Raw genomic sequence first — 19132 nt, forward strand, 5'->3', positions numbered from 1 at the left:
ATCTCTCCTCCCCCAACCGCAGAGAGTACGCCCCCAAGTCCATGCGCGTCGTCTTGCTGATACTGCCAATACGCCGAATCGGCTTGAGAGGTCCATACCGTCCGCAAGGAATTGAGGGCAAACGACAACTGTGGTCTCCGTGAATAAATATCGACACCGCCTCCTGCCCCACCCATCGTCATGCCCAAGGAATCGGCGGAGGAGGAGGAGGAGTATGGGCCTAGTGGCGTGACGAACGAGCACCACAGCATATCGTTCAACACGAGCATGTGTAGCGTGACGACCAACACCCAACTACTGAACGCATTCAACACCCCCGGCGCTCTCAACTCCACCAACAAACACCTCACCGCTTCCCCGAAACCAGGTTGTTGGACGGACCACCGGCCGGAAGAGGTGGTGTGGGATGCATGTTGGGTGATTAGGGCGTGGAACGCAGAGGGTGAAGGAGCTTCGAAAAGATCTTCGTGGGAGGGAAGGGGGAGTGAGATCTCGGACGCCCAGAGTTGGGACGGAGAAGAGAAGAAGAGGGCAGAGTTGCAGTCCAGGAGGTAGAGTGCGAACAACGTCCGCTTCCGAGTTTCTTGCGCGATGAAACTCTCCCAGGAACGCTGCAACTCATCACCCGTCCCGGAATTCGTAGTGAAAACTGGCATAGACGTTGCGGAAGGTCGGGTGAGGTGTGTTTCGCGAGCGAGGGAGGTGATGAGGAGATGCATCTCCTTCGAGCTCCGAATCGAGAACTCCATCTCTGAACGATCCCACTTCTTCACGTCCCCAAACAGTGCATAAACCTCATAAAGCACAAGAGCCTGAATGACCCAAATCTTATGTCTCCTCCCTCCTCCTCCCGCACTCGTACCCCCATCGTCGGCGCCCCCAGCCGCTTCATCCTGCTGATCCTCCTCCAAATAATGCCTCAAAATCCTAACCCCACTCTCCGCCCACTCCCGCCCCAATCGCCTATCCCTCCCCGTCCCCCCATAAAGCGCCCCAACACACGCCACCGCTCTCAGAAAACTCGCGGGAACAGTGTGAGGATCGAATGTCGGACGATGGATAAGCGGGAAGTAAGGGTGGAAGTGATCGAAGTAGAGGTCGATGTAGTGGAGGAAAAATGTGGGGGGGAGGAAGGGGCGGGAGGAGTAGTAGTAGTGAAGAGCGGGGACGGGGTAGGGTGGGATGTCTTCTGCGATGATTACTGGTGGTAGAACTCCTGGGCCGGGAGCGGGAGCTTGCGACTGGGCCTGTGGCTGCTGGTGCTGGTGCTGTTGTTGCGTAGGCTGTGGAACGGGCACCACACCCCCCACACCACCCGGCGTCACCGGCGTAGCCAACGCACCCACACTCCCACTCGTCAAAGAATCACCAACAATAACATTCCCATCCATATCCTGCCGATGAATATTCTTCAAATGTCGTTTCATCAAATCTTTCCGCCCAAACCTCAACTCACATATCGGACACACGAAGGGTTTCTCAGACGTATGGGTTCGTGTATGTCGGATGAGATGTTCTGATCTCGTGAAGCCTTTTGAGCAGTGTGCGCAGCGGAAGGGATGGGCTGGGTCAGCGCCGGCTGTCCCTGTCGTGGGGGATGGGGAGGGGTATGGCCATTGCGCTCCTCCTGCTGCTGCTGCTCCTGCTGCTGCTGAGGGTGATTGGTGCGTGACTGAGGCAGCTGGTGATTGTGATGGAGCCATAACTGCGATTGTTATGGGCATAAGAGCATTGATCAGCAGCTGGGATGTATGCTGATGGTGTTGAGTTTCCCTTCGTTATCTCTCCCCCGCGCGTCTGTATTGGTCGTCGGTTATCAGCTTAGCGCGGAGGGTGTACGAGCGGGGCTCCTCCGGGTTGGCCCGACGTCAAGTGCGGTGAAGCTTAAGGGTCCGTGCGGAAGGTTATGATCACGAACATTTGACCGTTCAAAAGAATAATAATTCTCCTCTCCACTTACTTCTTCTTCCCCCCCAGATCCCTCAACACATCCTCCATCTTAACCGTCGCACTCCCCCTCTCCTTCGGCTTCGTCTGTCCACTCCCCGGCCTCCACCCAATCATCCACAACACACTAAACGTTGCCTCAATCCCCCCATCCTCCGTCTCCCCATGCAACCCCCGATAAATACTATCCGCACTCATCACAACATCCCTACCAATCCCCCCCGTAAGCCTCTGCAACGCCGCATTCGACTCCCCCATCCCGCGCAACTCAGACATGAGATGTGGCACGGATCGATAGGAGACGACGATATCCTCCACGTCGATTGTGGTTAGTGTTAGCCCGGCGCGGGTGAGGAGGTTTCCCATGTCTTTTACGTCGGTGAAGGGGGAGATGCGGGTTGAGATCCCGCCGAGACGTTCTTGTTCGGCGAGTTGGAGGGAGGTACGGAGTTCGAAGAGGGTGTCGCCGGCGAACATGGAGGCCAAAAAAAGACCATCTTCTTTTAGGGCGCGGCGGACTTGGATTAGGGTTCCGGGTAGGTCGTTGACCCAGTGGAGGGCGAGGTTTGAGATGACTGCGTCCAAGCTATTCTCTTCTACAGCTTCGAGGAGACGTTCTTCGTCCGCCACTTTTCGGGTGATGTTGAGGCCTGGGTAGGGCGTTGGTTCGAGATTTGCGTCACGGTGAAGGAGGAGAGGGGATCCGTCCATGGCGATGTAGTCCTTGATACGCGAGGCGGGTGCGACGCCATTGTCTTCTTCTCTGGGTCGACACAGCGATTTCGCGACGTGTCCGGCGCCTGAACCCAGATCCATAACCGTATCGAATTTGCGGTTGACGAACTAGACCCACACCCATCATCAGGACTTTTCATGAAAGAAGAGGAAGAGGGGAGAGGGGAGGCATACGAGTAACCGCTCAACCAACCGGTCCGCAACCTCATCCTTCAAATAATCATAGTTCCTCGACGCGGCAGGATCAGCCGCTGCACGGTCCCGCTGCAGGTGTTTTACAGCACGGTCGAATACGGCGAAGGACGGGATGTTTGAGCTGGGCTTCGTGGGTGGTGATGCCAGCCCTCTTCTCAAGCGCGGGAGGCGAGCTCGTTGCAGGCAGGGACGGATCATGGTGGGGGGAGGGGTCGACGAGTGCGGCGGGGGGACTTTTTGGTGCCTGGTGGGTGTCGGCCGGACCTGCGTGACCTGTTGCGTACCTGGGGTACCTGGGCAGCACACTACCCCAAACACCGTGCGAATCCTCGATCGGACGAGAGCATGGGCTCCGCATTCTTGCACATCCATTGCCCTTGCGCGGACTCAATCACCACCATCCCCCCTTTACCGCCGTCCTCCTCCACAGCATCCGCACACCCCGACACATCCACTCACCCCCCGGGGCCTCCATCTCTCGCCGCCGCCGCCGCCGAAGCCGAAGAAGAAGTGGAAGATTCGCTCTGGGATCCCAAAGCCCCTCGAAGCCAATTCAACACATTTCCTTTATCCAATTTATATTTCTGTGAGGAGTGCCAGAGTATACGATGTCCGAGATGTGTTCAGGAAGAAGTCGTGTGTTGGTTTTGTCCGTGGTGTATGTTTGAGGTGCCGGCTACTAACGTCCGGAGTGATCATAATCGGTAGGTTTTATGAATGTGAAGAGTGGTTGGATGAATACTGACGATGGAAGGCATAGGTGCGCCCGAAATTGTCTGGAATGCCCACGATGTAGCGCACCGCTCTCCCTGCACCCCCTCCCTACCACCACTACTCCCTCAGACCCAGCAACTGGAGGCCACCTGGTGTGCGACAACTGCGACTACACCTCCTCCTCCTCCCACGCCATCACCTTCCCAAAACCAACCCAACTTGTCCACCAACTCCACAAACTCCATCCCACACCCCCTGAAACCCGATTCGACGAGCTGCGCAAACACTGGATGTTGAAGGAAGCTAGTTCGGGAAGGGACGAGAAAGTTAGGATGGGGATGGAGAGGTTGATGGGGGTGTATGCGGCTCGGTTGGGCGGTGGGGTTGTAGGGAGGGCTACGGCGAGGATACGGAGTGGGAGTGTGGATGTTGGTGAGGGGAGGAGTGGACTAACCCCGCCCTCTACCGCTGTACCGGAGGTTGAGGCTGCACGTTATGTCGACACAGCCACCGAGTCCTCCCATCTCGAAGCTCTACAGCGGATGCGAACGCTGGATACCCACGACACGCTTCCAGGGCAAGAGCTCCGACCACAACCGCCGTTGTTGAGGACGAAGCGCGCGAAGAGGTGCCGAGAATGCCGTCACATCCTCGTCAGACCCGAATCCAAACCCGTCAGCATCCGCTGGCGAATGGGCCTCTTCGCTATGAACTACGTTCCCTCCATCTCCATCTCCCCCCTCTCCTCTTCCTCCAGCACGAAGAGGTTTCTGTTGAAAGTCACCAACCCCCTCTTCGACCCCATCCAAATCTTCCTCGCTACGCCCTCGACGACACACTCCGGCGGCCAGGTGACGCTGACTTGCCCAGAATTCACGGTGGGGGCGAATGAGGATGTCGTGTTGCCTTCACTTAGTGATCTGAGAGTTGGGAGTGGGAGCAAGCGGGAGGAGGGCGAGGAGGAGAAGAGGGGGAGGAGCGAGGGGGGTGGGGTTTGGGATGAGGGGATGAATTGGGGGAGGGTTTTGGTGGAGATGAGCGCAATGGTCGGTCAGGAGTTGGAGGGAGAGGGAGCGGGAGTGGAATTGCCGTTTTTTGTGAGAGTTAGGTATGCTACGGAGGAGGGGAAGGAGAAAGAGAAGGAGAGGGAGTTGGGGTTTTGGGCGGTTGTTGGGTGTTAAGTCGCACGCTTGGTTGGACGCGCCTACTCGAAAGTTCAGGGCTGCAGGGCACGCGCGCGCGCGTTACGCAACTTATAAAATATAAGCTTGGAAATTTGTCAGCGCTTTGCGAAAGGAACAGGTCAGCGAGTTCATCGGCGTTTAGCACACAAGCTCTTTCTGTTTTTCGAATCTCTATCACCCTCAATGAGCGTGCTGTCTGCCGTCCGGTCCTCGTACTCTCGACGTCTCGTCGGCACCGTCCGCGGCATGATCCCGTGCGCCTGCGGAAACGGGACCTTACTAGGCTCAAGGTCCGTCGTGCAAGTGGCTCGCCTGGCGCTACAGACACCGCAACACCGCAAAACTCAGCGAAGTCCAAGTTCTTTTTCATCCTTCCATACGGACATGTCTTCCTCTTCTCCCCCGTACACCAACCCCTCCGCTGAGCACGATGCTGGCGCGGACGACGTCACCGGTTACATGGAGTCGCTCTCGTTGAATGAGACTGGAAAGCAGCAGCAGGGCGAGGAGGCGACTGGTGAGGGGTACGGCCAGGTTACTTTCCGTGCTCTCATTACCTCCAAGGAAGCCGGTATCATCATTGGCAAGGCTGGTGCGGTCATGGCCGAGATGCGCGAAAAGACTGGTGTCAAAGCCGGTGTTTCGAAGAACACGGTTGGTGTGAACGACCGCGTTCTCACCATGACCGGTGAAATTGACGGCGTCGCGCGCTTTTTGAGTATGTGCGCAGACAGAATCGATGCGGAGGGTTTCCACGCTGAGGCCGGAGCTGCTGTAGCCAAGAGTGCTGAGATCAGGCTTTTGTGTCCGACGAGTTTGGTTGGGTATGTTATCGGCCGTGCAGGTGCTAGGATCAAGGAGATCCGTGAGACGTCCGGTGTCGATATCCACGTCGAGTCCAACGAGCTTCCCGGTTCCTCCGAGCGTATCGTCGAGGTGAGGGGAAGTGGCGAGGGCGTCCGTACCGCCGTCTCCAAGATCGGTGCCATCTTGGCGGAAAACTGGGAGAGGGGAATGGGAACGGTCTTGTATAACCCCCTTGGGCACGAGCAGAATGTGCAGAAGCGTAATGTTGGGAACTACTTGTGGTCGAGAGGAGGTGAACGTAGCACTAGGGGTCCATCGGATCGGAGGTCCCAGCAGCCCCGGGAGTCCGCTGCGTCGCTTACCACCTCCACCAACGACGCCGAAGAGCCCTCCTCCACCACCACCGGCGACGAAATCGTCCAAAACATCTCCATCCCCGGCGACATGGTCGGCTGCATCATCGGCCGCGGCGGCTCCAAAATCACTGAAATCCGCCGCCTCTCCGGAGCTAACATCAACATTGCGAAATTGCCCCACGAGGGTGGTGAGCGGATGTTTACGTTGAGAGGGAGTGCGGAGCAGAACGAGAAGGCGTTGTTTTTGTTGTATCAGCAGTTGGAGGGGGAGAAGGAGAGGAGGACTGAGGAGGCTGCTGCTCAGGCTGCGCAGGCTGAGCAGGAGTAGGAGTAGGAGAGTTTTTTTTTTCATACTGGAGGGGGGTCCGATATGTTTTAGGTTGCTGTTGCTGGTGCTGGTGCTACAAAAGTGGGATGTGTGCTATGTTATGGGTCGACGAGCCTCCCATTGTTGAGTCAATTTTGTACTGTATAATGCCATAATGGCTACGTTCGCTGTGGATTAGGTCGAAAGGATCGTTTTACTTCTTCATGTTACTATTCTTCCTATTGCGCACATGTTCCACCTTGATCCGCCAAGCATCTTCCGAGGCTCGAATGCCCTTTTCCGTCACGTATGTCTCATGGGCATACGATACGTCCCAAGGTTCACGGCAATCATGCAAATCCGCTCAAAAGGTACCAACCAAATCGCCCATCATCATTCAAAATCCTCGTCACACAGATGCAAACCACCCCCTCCACAAGCTTTACAAAGAAGCACCGCTCCAAGAAGCCTTGACACCATCCATTGGGTATAGAACACATCCTCATCTCCTGTACGCACCCGTCACGTCACGAGCGCACACCGACTGCAGCACACCCTCCTTCATTGAGAAGCACCGACGTGTCCCTTCACACCCTTCGTCGCGCTCGGCATCTGCACGGGCTTTGCGTTCACGCTCAAGTAGTGGTATAGCACGATCAAGACCATCATTCCTGTGCCGAGCCAGATTGCGATGGAGTTTAGTTGTTCGTCGGTCATCGTGTTGATATGGTATGGGCCTACAGGGTTCGTGTGTAGTTTCGGTTGCAATTAAGTGGCGGATACTTGCAATGGCTTTGAGACTGACTTCTGGAGACAGGTGCGATCGTGTGAGTGATTCGTCGTCAAATGTAGGCCTGTCAACACGTACTGTACACAAGCGTAGCCGTTACGCTCGGCGGTTCGGTATCGAACTGCCGCTGACGCAACGGAGGGAGCGACGTCGCACAAAACGCACACCATCACAAAATCATTATCGCACAAAAACATCGCAACCCAGACAGGGTTCATGATCATTCAGCATCTTTTTTACGGCTCATATGAACAAAAACCCAAGCACGGATAAGCCCGCTTCGGGGGGTGCTGAAGCTTCGAATGCCACGGTAGTCGCCAATAAAGCACTACGAGATCGAATCAAGCATTTTACTCCATCGTAAGCTGCTTCATCATTAAATCTTTGTTCCGGATAAAGCGTAACGGCGGCTCCAGATGGTTTAGTATAACGATGGGGACGGGGATCGTCTCTATCCTCCTTCATCAACTCCCGTACCAGTTCCCGGGTCTGCACGTCATCTCGACCGTTATTTATCTCGTCAATGTCATTTTGTTCGTGATTTTCTCGGTTATATCGATTGCGAGGTATACGATATATCCCTATATCGGGGTGTTGATGCTTAAGCACCCTGTGCAGAGTATGATCTTGGGGACGGTGCCGATGGGGTTGAGTACAATCGTGAACATGACAGTTTTCGTTGCCGTTCAGGATGCGGGGTTTGGAGCATGGTCGTGGAAGCTTGCATGGAGCTTGTGGTGGTTTGATGCCATATGGTCTCTGCTCACTTGTCTGGGCGTTCCGTTCTTGATGTACGTACAACTGGTAGGCAAATTGGGCATAGGGACCTTGCTAACACGCATCGAAGGATCTCCGTACACCAACAGTCACTTGAGAAAATGACCGCAGTCGTCCTCCTCCCCATTGTCTCCACCATCGTCGCCGCAGCCTCCGGCGGCGTAGTCGCTCAAATTCTCCCACGCCCTCACGCGGTAACGACCCTTGTCGCATCGTACATCCTATGGGGTACCGGCATCCCCCTCGCCCTTTCCGTGATCGTCCTCTACCTCCACAGGCTCACAATCTATAAACTCCCCAGTCGAGAGGTGATCGTGTCGACGTTCTTGCCGTTGGGTCCGTTGGGGCAGGGTGCGTTTGGGCTGATGAAGTTGGGAAGCGTCGCGAAGGGGATTGGCTGGCCGACACAGAGTGCAGGCGAGATTTATTACACGGCAGGGTTGTGGGTTGGGTTGATTATGTGGGGGTATGGGTTGGTGTGGTTGGTGTTTGCGTCGGGCGCGATTGTAGTTTCGCTGCCAAGATTTCCGTTCAATATGGGGTGGTGGGGGTTTACGTTTCCGCTCGGTGTATACACGCTTGCCACGACGACTTTAGGAAACGAGTTGGATTTAGGGTTCTTCAGGGTGTTGGGGACGATCTTTTCTTGCGTCGTGGTGTTGTTGTGGATCGTTGTGACATGGAAGACATTGTCGGATGGGGTCTTCGGCGGCAAGCTATTTGTGAGTCCGTGTGTTATGGAAGATGAGAAGGAAAGGTTGTCAAGAAGGCAGCTGAATGAATGTGGAAACGGTGTGGAGCGTGTAGTTGATGAGATCGAGATGACTAGGAGGGCTTGAAGTGTTTTTGTAGTTAAGCTTGATGCAGATATATTGACATAATCCGATATCCTGTCTCGGTGCATCTGCTTTACGCAGAGAACTGAACAACCTTGTTCTCCTTCGCAGCCTCTCTGCATGCCTCCAACACCTTCATCGTCAACAACCCCTGCTTCGCATCAACGGCCAACTTAGCCTTACCCACGATAGCATCCCCAACGTTCTTGTAAAACTCAAGATAAGCACCCTTCTCCCCCTCAACCTTACCCACAACATGAACACCGCCAACTTCAGTATCAACCTCCCCATGCTTCTCATCCACACCAAACTCCGGCGCAGAAGCCGGAGTCAGGCCAGCCTTGAGCTGATTTTCCTGGACGTCGAGACCGTATTTCGTCCATGAGCCGTTGGTGCCATGAACGACCCAACGAGCGGACTCGGCACGGACGAGCATACCTGCGGAAAGGTGTACCACGAGAGATGGCTTATCCTCCCAAGTGAGTCTCACGTCAAAGTAATCGTCCGTAGCGACCGTCTCCAAATTCCTCTGATTCAGGATCGTAGCGGCGATGGTCGACGGAGCACCGAAGAGGGCGAGAGCTTGATCGACAAGGTGAGATCCAAGATCGACGAAGACCCCGCCAGAGATGGCGTCAGTTTCGCGCCAGCCGCCTTTGCCCTTCGGACGGTATCGGTCGAAGCGGGAGGTGATGTTGACGACGTCGCCGAGGGTACCGGCTTCGATCAAGTTTTTGAGGGTGAGGAAGTCGCTGTCCCATCGTCTGTTCTGGAAGACGGCACAGACCAATCCTTTGCCTTCCGCCAATTTTGCCAATTCCTCGGCTTCGGCGAGGGTAGCGGTAAACGGTTTCTCGACCACGACGTTCTTCCCGGCCTCGAGTGCTTTCTTGGCATACTCGAAATGCGTCTTGTTCTCGGTGGTGATGACGGCGAGGTCGATATCCGTCGCGTACAATTCCTCCGCTGATCGAACAACGGGGATATCCTCGCCAGAAGCGATACGAATCGTCGAGGAAGGAGCGTGACGGGAGAGGATCTGGGTGATTTTAAACTGAGAGGGAAGGGAGACCAAGAGCGGGACGTGGAAAGCCTTGGAAGACATTCCATGTCCGATGATCCCGACTTTGCTGTAACAAGACCGAATTAGCACCTGATCCCTCTTGAGGCAGAGGACATGAGTACGCACATTGGAGAAGACATGACGATGGTCAATTGGTCTGTTGCTGGTTGCAATTGCTCTTGATGATGGGTGTAAAAAAAGCGTCGGGTGTACCTTCCTCATCTTCGTTCGTCCAGTCGTCGGCGGTCATACCGGGCCGGATGGCGCTAATGAGGTTAAATCGGATAAATGTGGAGCCGCTGTATGGGGAGGCCGAAATGAAGGGTGAATGAGATTTGTATGAAGCAAAGTTGCAGTTCGAACGTATAACTCTATGTACTGGAAAGGCCGAGGCGCCTGAGAAGCCTGGAATATTTGCAAGGAGAGTTGGATACCCGGCCACAAGGTCACGGAAAAAGGTTGTGTTGGTGTTGATTATGCATGCAATTGACAGAACTTTGTCAAAGTGATCAAAGCCCCGAAGCCACAGTAACAGTCCATACCCTTCCCTCCTCCTCTCACCCCCTCACCCCGCTCAGAAAGTTTCCAAATCCTCTTCCGCATACGCCGCCCCATTCTCATCAATCGCAACCCCTTCAACCCCCTCCACAAGCCCCTCCTCCTCCGTCTCCGGCGCCTCAAACCCCTCCTCCGTCTCATACAAAATCCCCTGTACCTTCCCCACCAACGTCGTCACTTCCGGCGCTTCCTCCGGCCGCACAGTCGCGGCGTATTCTTGCACGAGAACCTCGATATCCCGGAGTTTACCGAAATAGAAGTCGCGTTCGCGTTCGAGGGAGGCGATGAGGTCGTGGGATTCGGCAAGTTGGGATGTCAATGTCCTTACTTCTGATTGGGCTTTTTGGAGGGCGGCGGTGGAGGCGGCGGTGGTTGATGTCGCTGAAGGTGCGCGAGCGGTGGAGGTCGAGGATGGTGCGCGGGTGCCGCTCGCGGTAGGTCTAGACGCCGCAGACGACGGAACCCGTCTCGTTCCACCCCCAACCGAGCGCCCACCACCAACAGGAGCCAACACACCCCCAGGCTTCCCCGCTCTTCGTCCAACAGCGTCATACTCGCCCCCAGGATAATACGCATCCCAATACCGCTTAACCCACTGCAAAAACTCGAGGTTATCCTGGAACTTGCACTTGACGAGTCGCTCGACTGGGAGGCCTTGGGTGATGCCGTGTTTTGCAAAGGTGTTTTGGAGGATTTTGAAGTTTGCTAGGTACTGGTATTCGGCATTACAGTCGAACTATTCACAACTGTCAGCCACTACCCTCATCGGAGGAAAAGCAGGATGGGCACATACCTTCACTCTCGCCATCGGCACATCCCCATAAATCGAGTCGAAAACCTGACAAAGCGGCGCACCGGTACCGCACTGCTCGACCTTGGTCAGTTGGAGGTGGAGGAGCTGGTTAAGCCATCCGATGAGTTCTTGACGGGATTCTCCCATTGCTGGATTTTGGTGTTCGAGGGAGGAAGGTGGCCGGCCGCGGTATTGTTTGGGTGCTCGGGCATTTCAGGTCCCGCTTGGATGCCCGCCGACGTGCCCATTAAATCGGACCGAGTTAAACCTTAATTTAGGGTTGAGATATCGTGCGAGTGTCGGCTCAACCTTAATCGATCTCCACCTTCGGCTGTCGTCGCACATGTGATCTCCTCCCGTCGCGACTCTCGTTACGATGCGCACCATTCGCTTGTCAATTCGAACTCCATCGTCGTTTCGCTTAATCTCGACAACCTGAGACGTTCGATCCCTTGAACCTACAACAATCGTTACAGCAATCGTTCCAACCATGACCAAACACGACCCAGAATCCGCTCAAAGCGGATCAACCGCCGCAGAAGCCCGCCTCGCCGAACTCGGCTACAAACAAGAACTCCCCCGCTCCCTCTCCTACTTCTCCATCCTCGGCCTCTCCTTCGCAATCATGGCCGTCCCATTCGGGCTGAGCACGACCCTCTCCATCGGCCTCACCGACGGTGGGCCCGTGACGATTTTGTGGGGGTGGGTGTTGGTTACACTGATTTCCATCGCAATCGCTGCGAGTTTAGCGGAGATTTGTTCGACGTATCCGACGAGTGGGGGGGTGTATTATTGGAGTGCGATGTTGAGTACGCCCAAGTATGCGCCCATTGCGAGTTGGGTTACGGGGTGGCTGGGATTGGTTGGGAATTGGCTCATTACGACGAGTATCTGCTTCTCGGGGGGACAGCTAATCCTGAGCGCGATCTCGTTATGGGATGAGGAGTATGTGCCGAAGCCGTGGCAGATTGTGTTGATGTATTGGGCGGTGCTGCTCGTCGCTTTAGCCGTAAATATCTGGGGTGCGAAGTACTTGGATCAGCTCAATACTGCTTGTGTATACTGGACGGGGGCGTCAGTTATCATTCTACTCATCACGCTTCTCGTGATGGCACCGAATCGTCGATCTGCCTCCTTCGTATTCGGGCACTATGACGCGAGTCCATCGGGCTGGGCACCAGGATGGGCATTTTTCGTCGGCTTGTTACAAGCGGCGTATACATTGACAGGCTACGGCATGGTCGCAGCAATGTGCGAGGAAGTACAAAACCCAGAACGCGAGGTCCCACGAGCGATGGTCATGTCCGTCGTTGCGGCGGGCGTGACGGGGTTGTTTTACCTCATTCCCATACTGTTCGTTCTTCCGGATATTCAGGAGTTGTTGAGTGTTGCGACTGGACAACCTGCGCCGTTGCTGTTTAAGCTCGTTACGGGGAGCGCTGGAGGTGGGTTCGGGTTGTTGTTCCTCATCCTTGGGATTCTGTTTTTCGCTGGTGTCGGGGCACTTACCGCGTCCTCTCGCTGTGCGTGGGCGTTTGCCCGTGACGGTGCCATCCCCGGTTGGAAATGGTGGGCGAAAGCGAACAAGCGGTATGATATCCCACTCAACGCGCTCTTCCTCTCTACCGTCTTTTGTGGGCTATTAGGGTTGATCTACCTCGGTTCGAGCGCGGCGTTTAATGCGTTCACGGGTGTCGGGACGATTTGTCTCTCCGCCTCGTACGCATTCCCAATCTTCGTCTCCCTCCTCCGCGGTCGACAGGCCGTCCGCAACGCGTCCTTCTCTCTCGGCAACACGATGGGCACGATCCTCAACGTCATAACCTGCGTCTGGATCCTCCTCGCCATCGTACTCTTCACCATGCCGACCGCGATTCCGGTCACAAAGACGAGTATGAACTATGCGAGTGTGTTGTTTGCATTCTTTGGGGTGGTGAGTGCGGGGTGGTATGCGGTTTGGGGAAGGAAGTATTATGTCGGGCCGAGGAGTCATTTGGAGGGGGAGGCGGTGGGGAGTCTGGGGGTTGGGAGGGTTGAGAAGGGGGCGGAGGTGAGGGAGTTGGATTTGAGGGGGAAGAAGGAGGAGAGGATGGGAGCGGGGATGATGTAGGTGGACTCGAACGAATCTATTTGTGTAAGTGATAAGGTATGAATAGAGACGAGAAGAATGTTCCTTCAACATCTTTCTCCGACTTTGGTGGATCGTATCTGTACTGCAACTCACCGTCTGAGGTCAGGGACAGGTCTGGACGGGCGAACAAGCTCATCGAACTACTCCCCCGCCATGGCGTCCACGACCGACACCCTCAATTAGTGTTTGTAACAGAAATGCACCTCGGTCGATCTTTGAGTCACCTCCTTCGTCTATAAATGCTCACTGCCCGCCTCCGTGACAGGATCAACACCGAATTCCAAGTCACTGGTTGAGCTCAAAGATGTCCTCGAAACAGCTCTCGCTTTCTACACTTGCCATTCATGGCGATGACAAGGTGAACGTCGTAACGGATGTTGCACCGCCGATGCATGTGTCGACAACCTACCGCTACCCCCGGAACCCGGACGAACTTGTCCCAGTCTCCGGCGACGAGGTATACCACGTCCCTTCCACCTTTCCTTCCCTGATCCGTACTAATTCCCCTCATTACCACAGGTCCCCTCCACGACAGAACCCCATGTCTACTCCCGCGTAACCCACCCCAACACCACCCGCCTCGAATCCCTCCTCTCCTCCATCCTCAAAGGCCAGGTCCTGACTTACTCTTCCGGCCTCGCCGCATTCTACGCCATGCTCACATTCTTCCGTCCACGTGTCGTTGCAATCTCCGGTGGTTACCACGGGTGTCACGGAATCCTCCACATGCACCAAAAACTGTACGGATTGAAAATCGTTGATTTATTCAGTGTGGGGGAGTGGGATGAGGCGGGGTTGGGGGAGGGTGATGTCGTACATGTTGAGACACCTGTGAATCCGACGGGGGAGGCGAGGGATTTGGGGTATTTTTCGAGTTTGGCAAAGGAGAGGGGTGCGATATTGACGGTCGATGCGACGTTTGCGCCGCCGCCTCTGATGGATCCGTTTGCGTTGGGGGTGGATGTCGTGATGCACTCCGGCACCAAATACTTCGGTGGACACAGCGATATGCTCTGTGGTATCCTCGCGGTTCAACGAAATGATTGGTGGGAAGGATTGGGCGTCGAGCGGGTTTATCTGGGAAGCGTGTTGGGGAGTTTGGAGGGGTGGTTGGGGGTGAGGAGTGTACGGACGTTGGAGTTGAGGGTGAGGCAGCAGAGTTCTAGCGCGACGGCTTTGGTCAAGTGGTTGCACGACTGCCTCACTGACTCCCCAGACGTGCCGGAGGATGAGAGAGAGTTGATCCAAGCAACCATCCACTCCATCCAGCACACCTCCATCCAAGCCCTCGACCCCGCCAACAGCTGGCTCAAAACACAAATGCCAAACGGCCACACACCGGTGTTCGCCATCCACCTCCGCACACCCACCATGGCCAAGAATTTCCCGAGCCGATTGGAGTTGTTCCAGCATGCGACGAGTTTGGGGGGTGTGGAGAGTTTGGTTGAGTGGAGACGGATGAGTGATGAGGAGGTCGATGAGAGGTTGGTGAGGGTTAGTGTTGGGATTGAGGGGTGGGAGGATTTGAGGGAGGATTTTATGGGGGGGTTGAGGGGGGTTAAGGGGATGTGAAGGATGGGAAAGGCGAAGCGTGTGCCTCTAGAGAGCTCGATGAAGTAGCTATAGTGATATCATATCATGTTCCGAATGCGTCTTTTGCGAGTTGAGTCCGTTCTCACGGCAGAGGCAACCCGCCAAGACCGATAAGAGCCGCGCCACTCACCAGCCACGATGCCAAGACTTGGATATTTCCCTTGGCAGACGACTCGACTCAAAATGCGACGCATTCCCCCGTCGACAGTTCCCCCGTCGACAGTTCCCCCCGTCGACAAACAGCTTACACGACCATGCCCTCGACACTGACCTGTCTCTGGGGCGGCGCCAACTCGCCCTGCGCCCTAACCTTCGACACCCCCGAAGACCTCTACACACACCTCACAGAATCCCACGTCGGCCGCAAATCAACAAACAACCTCAATCTAACCTGCGCCTGGGACACCTGTTCCACGATCTGTGCGAAACGGGATCACATCACCTCGCACCTCCGCGTGCACGTTCCGTTGAAGCCGCATGGGTGTAGGCTGTGCGGGAAGAGTTTTAAGAGGCCGCAGGATTTGAAGAAGCATGTTAAGACGCATGCGGATGAGAGTGTGTTGTTGCCGAGTCCGAGTCCGGAGAGGGGTGTCAAGTACACGAATTACACCGAAGACAACGTCAACGTCACGCACCCCCAGGTCGGCCGCGTTCAGCACCTCTATCCCCCCGGCGTGAATGGCGTTAATGGCAACGGCACCCGCGCCTCCCGCTCCGAATCCATAAACTCCCAACACACCTACGCACCCGGCGCATTCTCCCCCGCCTCAATCCACTCCGCGATTTCCTACACCCCGAGCTACGCCACGCCCGACTCGACACCCGAACACCACGGGTTGGATGCTGATAATATCCCGGCATACACCTCTGCTGCGCTTTATCCTCAACTTGGAGGTGCAAGTCAAAGTCAAGTGGATTATGTCTCTCCCTCACTCTTACAAGGCAACAGCAGAAAGAGAAATGCGACAGAAACCTTCGACCCCTACGGCTTCTTCGAAGACGTTAAACGCCACCGAATCGAACCTGCATACAACACCGAGATGGCACATCGTCTTGATACGTTGGCTCCATTCCTCGACGAGAGTCTCGACCCGTATTACTTGACGCAACCCACTGGGCCTCAGGGGATGTTTGGCCATGGGATGGGCGGGTTTTCGGGTGGGGTCGGGGTCAAGCGGAATGAGTTGGAGGAAATGGATCGGTGGCTTGGGACACTTTCTCAGAGTGTCCATGAGGCGCCGCCGATCGTGCCGAGTCACTACGCTGCTGCGCATTCGATGAGGGCGTTTGCTTCACAGGGGAGGTACGTGCAACAGGGGATGTACGGGCAGCAGGCGATGTACCCGACGTTACCGGGACCGATGATGGGACAGCAACAGCAGGTCCAGGTTCAGAGGGAATTGCCGTCTATCAACATCTACCCCGACCTCCCCACCAGCACCTCGTCGATGGACGACGCCACCACAACCTGGGGTCTGGGTCCTAGCAACGATCCGATGTTGGGCGGGTCCGTCGGGATGGGTGATACGATTACGCCGCAGTTAGGCTCGAGGTGGGATGCTGGAGGCCTCACACACGGGGTTCGTGTCGATGTTGGGAGTCGACTTCGGAAGGCCGCTCCTAGTAGTGGGATGGATGCGTTATTGCGTGCGGCGGAGGAGATGGAGAAGAAGAGTAAGGCGGCGGCGGAGGAGGAGGGGAGTGATGAGGAGATTGTGCGTGGGCTCAAAGCTGTCTCTGTGCATGACGACGAAGGACAGGAGAAGACGGAGGAGGGACTGAAGAAGGACAGTGAGGATGAGGAGGAGGTTAGGAGAAAGCATGTTGACGTTATCAGGAGGTTGAGGGAGGTTGTTAGGAAGTTGATGGAGGCTGTCCCTGAGACGAACATGGAGAAGGTGAAGGTTGAGGTTGAGGTTTAATTATGTGGTCGTAGGGTTTGTGAGTGCTTCTTTCTTGTTATCGATTTGCTTTTTGGGTGGGATAGGGGATTGGGGTGGGTGGCGTACGTGTGTGATTTAGTTCGGTTTGTTTTTAGTAGCTGGTTACTTTGGTTTATAAGACGAGTGATTTTGTCATCCTACTTTGCGAGCTTGACATCGGCGCTGTTCCCACGCATCACCGTCGACGTCTCGTTTGTGCCCAAGTCACGGAAGTATGTAAAGTCGCTAATTGTGGTAAAGAGCGCTGATGAATCGGCTAGCTAATATTAGCAGTTGTATCGCGAGGGGATGGATATATGTGCATCCTGGTAAAACTTCTAATACATACAGCTCGGGGAATTGGCAGAATCCAAAAATAAATGATTTCAGGTATAACTAGTCCTACATACCACACTTACTCGAGCAATCACATGACGTACCTAAATCCTCTCGCCAAGTCGTGCATTCCCACGGTATCAACCCTCCCTTCATCCTCCTTCGGCAGAGGTCCCTCAATCCTGTCCCTTCTCTCGTTCTCCCTCTTTACGAGGAACATCAACGCCAACGCAGTCACCGCAGCCAACCCGTTGAACGCAATGTTCAATCCAAAACCCTTCCGATACTCCGGTCCCTCCGAGGACGGGAAGATGAATGAGGCGAGGATTGCGAAGCACTGTCCGATTCCGTTCATCATGGCAACTTCGACCGCACGCTGGGATTGAGAACCGCAGTTGTTCGAGCACCAGGAGAGCATGAGCGGGATACAGGTGAACGCGCCCGAGACGACGAGGAAGGTGGCAAAGTAGCGGACGTGTTGGTTATGCTGCACTCCCATGAGGATTCCGAAGCCGATGGCGGACAGGGCCATGTATCCTGCGACAAACGGACCACGGAGACGAGATTTGTCAGAGACCCAGGAGGTTGCGACGGTGAGGAAGGTTGCGACGGCGTAGGGCGGAACGGTGTAGAGTTGTGCTTCAGCGGCGGTGTATCCCATGTTCTTGATGATGGTGGGGAGGAAACCGGAGATGGATGCGAGGGTGATGTTGACGCCGAGGTAGATGATACCACATAGGTAGACTTTGTAGTCCGTCACCGCACGACGGAATCCCGACCAATCGAACTTGCCGGTGTCGACGAGTCCGTCGCGGGACAGGCGGTTGAGGAGGAGTTCGCGTTCGGAATCGGTGAGGTATTTCGATTTCTCGGGCGAGGAGGGGAGAACGAAGAAGATTGCGATCGCGAAGAGTATTGTGGGAAGACCTTCGATGAGGAAGAGGATTCGCCAGGTGGAGATGGAGGAGTGGATGTGTTGGACGCCGAAGGCGATGAGGCCGCCGAAGGTTCCGGCGAGGGCACCCATGCCGATGAAGAGGGCGTTGCGGAAGGCGATTTCGTCGCGTTTGTACCAGTAGGAGTAGTAGAGGGGTACGGAGGGACCGAAGAACGCTTCGCCGATACCGATGAAGAGGCGGCAGACGATGATACCGGCGTAGGATGTTGTGGCGGCTTGGAGAGAGGATGCGATTCCCCAGAGCATGGCACCCATTGCGATGGAGGTACTCGGCAGCAAGATCTTCGTCGCAACATTACCCGGGATGTTGAAGACGATATAAGCGACGTAGAAACATGCCAGGACGACACTGAACTCGGTGTCGGTCAGATGAAGGGAGGTTTCGAGGCCTTGGAGCTTTGCGTTTCCAGCATTTCCACGGTCGAGGTAGGCGAGGAGGTATAGGATGATAGTGAGTGGGATGATGACTCGGTCGAGCTTGAGGAGAAGTCGACGTTCGAGAACAGGGTCAGTCGGCGGGAGGGGTGGGAGGGCGGAGGTGGTGTCTTCGATGTATTGGACATCGTTCTTTTCGTTCGAGCTCACGAGTGCAGCGGAGGAGGACATGTTGACTGGGGCGGGAGGCACGAGTGCGCAGAACGGGGATGGAGGTCGAAGGCCTTATGTAGGAATATGGATGGAGGACCAGATCAGCTGTTGTGGGGCAGAGTTTCGGGCACACGCGCTCGGGCACCTCGTGGATCTAACAGTCAAATCAGCCGACGACTTGAAAAGCGGGGAAATACTAGGCGACGTCGCAACAACATTAGACCGAGCCGGCGGCTACTGAACTCAGGTCTATTCCTTCCAACTTTGAGCCCCCTCACACCTCAATTACGTGAGATATCCCCTACCCTAAGTCGACGTAGGGTTAACCCGAGCTGTAATGCGGTCAAGAAGACACCAGATACTGCAAGTACTTCGGGACGAGATCTGACGAGTGAGACGAGGTGTGACGAGATGACTTAGGGTTAGGGTTAGGGTTAGGGTTAGGGTTAGGGTTAGGGTTAGGGTTAGGGTTAGGGTTAGGGTTAGGGTTAGGGTTAGGGTTAGGGTTAGGGTTAGGGTTAGGGTTAGGGTTAGGGTTAGGG

The 19132-nt window shown here is 55.4% G+C and overlaps 13 protein-coding genes across 13 annotated transcripts; 7 read left to right on the forward strand and 6 right to left on the reverse strand.

Moving 5' to 3' along the window:
- Positions 1-1397: 1397 nt before the first annotated feature.
- SAICODRAFT_60998 (uncharacterized protein) lies at positions 1398-1703 on the reverse strand (the record flags this gene model as incomplete). Its single annotated transcript, XM_019169818.1, has 1 exon — positions 1398-1703. A coding segment is annotated over one exon (306 nt), but the record flags the coding sequence as incomplete, so codon positions are not given.
- A 253-nt stretch (positions 1704-1956) lies between these two features.
- Positions 1957-3075, reverse strand: SAICODRAFT_96514 (S-adenosyl-L-methionine-dependent methyltransferase; the record flags this gene model as incomplete). Its single annotated transcript, XM_019172051.1, has 2 exons — positions 1957-2790; positions 2857-3075. The coding sequence occupies 2 exons, from the start codon at positions 3073-3075 to the stop codon at positions 1957-1959; spliced, it is 1053 nt and encodes a 350-aa protein (XP_019022051.1).
- A 147-nt stretch (positions 3076-3222) lies between these two features.
- Positions 3223-4772, forward strand: SAICODRAFT_9580 (dynactin p62; the record flags this gene model as incomplete). The annotated part of the gene is made up of 2 exons (XM_019172010.1): positions 3223-3581; positions 3638-4772. The coding sequence occupies 2 exons, from the start codon at positions 3223-3225 to the stop codon at positions 4770-4772; spliced, it is 1494 nt and encodes a 497-aa protein (XP_019022052.1).
- Positions 4773-5234: 462 nt separating this feature from the next.
- On the forward strand, positions 5235-6266 carry SAICODRAFT_60994 (uncharacterized protein; the record flags this gene model as incomplete). The annotated part of the gene is made up of 1 exon (XM_019169817.1): positions 5235-6266. The coding sequence occupies one exon, from the start codon at positions 5235-5237 to the stop codon at positions 6264-6266; it is 1032 nt and encodes a 343-aa protein (XP_019022053.1).
- Positions 6267-6444: 178 nt separating this feature from the next.
- On the reverse strand, positions 6445-7104 carry SAICODRAFT_31686 (uncharacterized protein). Its single transcript, XM_019167982.1, has one exon. It carries the CDS (start codon positions 6960-6962, stop codon positions 6807-6809), a length of 156 nt encoding a protein of 51 aa, XP_019022054.1. The 5' UTR covers positions 6963-7104; the 3' UTR covers positions 6445-6806.
- Positions 7105-7199: 95 nt separating this feature from the next.
- On the forward strand, positions 7200-8999 carry SAICODRAFT_67445 (uncharacterized protein). Its single transcript, XM_019170313.1, has 3 exons — positions 7200-7395; positions 7452-7826; positions 7883-8999. The coding sequence occupies exons 1-3, from the start codon at positions 7283-7285 to the stop codon at positions 8649-8651; spliced, it is 1257 nt and encodes a 418-aa protein (XP_019022055.1). The 5' UTR covers positions 7200-7282; the 3' UTR covers positions 8652-8999.
- Positions 8501-9918, reverse strand: SAICODRAFT_21288 (NAD(P)-binding protein). Its single transcript, XM_019166402.1, has 2 exons — positions 9838-9918; positions 8501-9778 (listed from the first exon to the last, which is right to left on the reverse strand). Exons 1-2 carry the CDS (start codon positions 9849-9851, stop codon positions 8722-8724), a joined length of 1071 nt encoding a protein of 356 aa, XP_019022056.1. The 5' UTR covers positions 9852-9918; the 3' UTR covers positions 8501-8721.
- Positions 9919-10143: 225 nt separating this feature from the next.
- On the reverse strand, positions 10144-11220 carry SAICODRAFT_84361 (uncharacterized protein). Its single transcript, XM_019171358.1, has 2 exons — positions 11063-11220; positions 10144-11005 (listed from the first exon to the last, which is right to left on the reverse strand). Exons 1-2 carry the CDS (start codon positions 11207-11209, stop codon positions 10286-10288), a joined length of 867 nt encoding a protein of 288 aa, XP_019022057.1. The 5' UTR covers positions 11210-11220; the 3' UTR covers positions 10144-10285.
- Positions 11221-11552: 332 nt separating this feature from the next.
- On the forward strand, positions 11553-13432 carry SAICODRAFT_9585 (amino acid transporter; the record flags this gene model as incomplete). The annotated part of the gene is made up of 2 exons (XM_019172013.1): positions 11553-13168; positions 13219-13432. 2 exons carry the CDS (start codon positions 11553-11555, stop codon positions 13430-13432), a joined length of 1830 nt encoding a protein of 609 aa, XP_019022058.1.
- Positions 13353-14815, forward strand: SAICODRAFT_84365 (cystathionine gamma-synthase). Its single transcript, XM_019171359.1, has 2 exons — positions 13353-13650; positions 13713-14815. The coding sequence occupies exons 1-2, from the start codon at positions 13498-13500 to the stop codon at positions 14763-14765; spliced, it is 1206 nt and encodes a 401-aa protein (XP_019022059.1). The 5' UTR covers positions 13353-13497; the 3' UTR covers positions 14766-14815.
- Positions 14816-15040: 225 nt separating this feature from the next.
- SAICODRAFT_60867 (uncharacterized protein) lies at positions 15041-15331 on the forward strand (the record flags this gene model as incomplete). The annotated part of the gene is made up of 1 exon (XM_019169806.1): positions 15041-15331. A coding segment is annotated over one exon (291 nt), but the record flags the coding sequence as incomplete, so codon positions are not given.
- Positions 15332-16416: 1085 nt separating this feature from the next.
- On the forward strand, positions 16417-16709 carry SAICODRAFT_31689 (uncharacterized protein; the record flags this gene model as incomplete). Its single annotated transcript, XM_019167983.1, has 1 exon — positions 16417-16709. A coding segment is annotated over one exon (292 nt), but the record flags the coding sequence as incomplete, so codon positions are not given.
- Positions 16710-17106: 397 nt separating this feature from the next.
- SAICODRAFT_31690 (MFS general substrate transporter) lies at positions 17107-18716 on the reverse strand. The gene has a single exon (XM_019167984.1). It carries the CDS (start codon positions 18606-18608, stop codon positions 17136-17138), a length of 1473 nt encoding a protein of 490 aa, XP_019022062.1. The 5' UTR covers positions 18609-18716; the 3' UTR covers positions 17107-17135.
- Positions 18717-19132: the final 416 nt, after the last annotated feature.

This window comes from Saitoella complicata (assembly GCF_001661265.1).
Source record: "Saitoella complicata NRRL Y-17804 unplaced genomic scaffold SAICOscaffold_23, whole genome shotgun sequence".
Classification (NCBI taxonomy): Eukaryota; Fungi; Ascomycota; class Saitoellomycetes; order Saitoellales; family Saitoellaceae; genus Saitoella; species Saitoella complicata.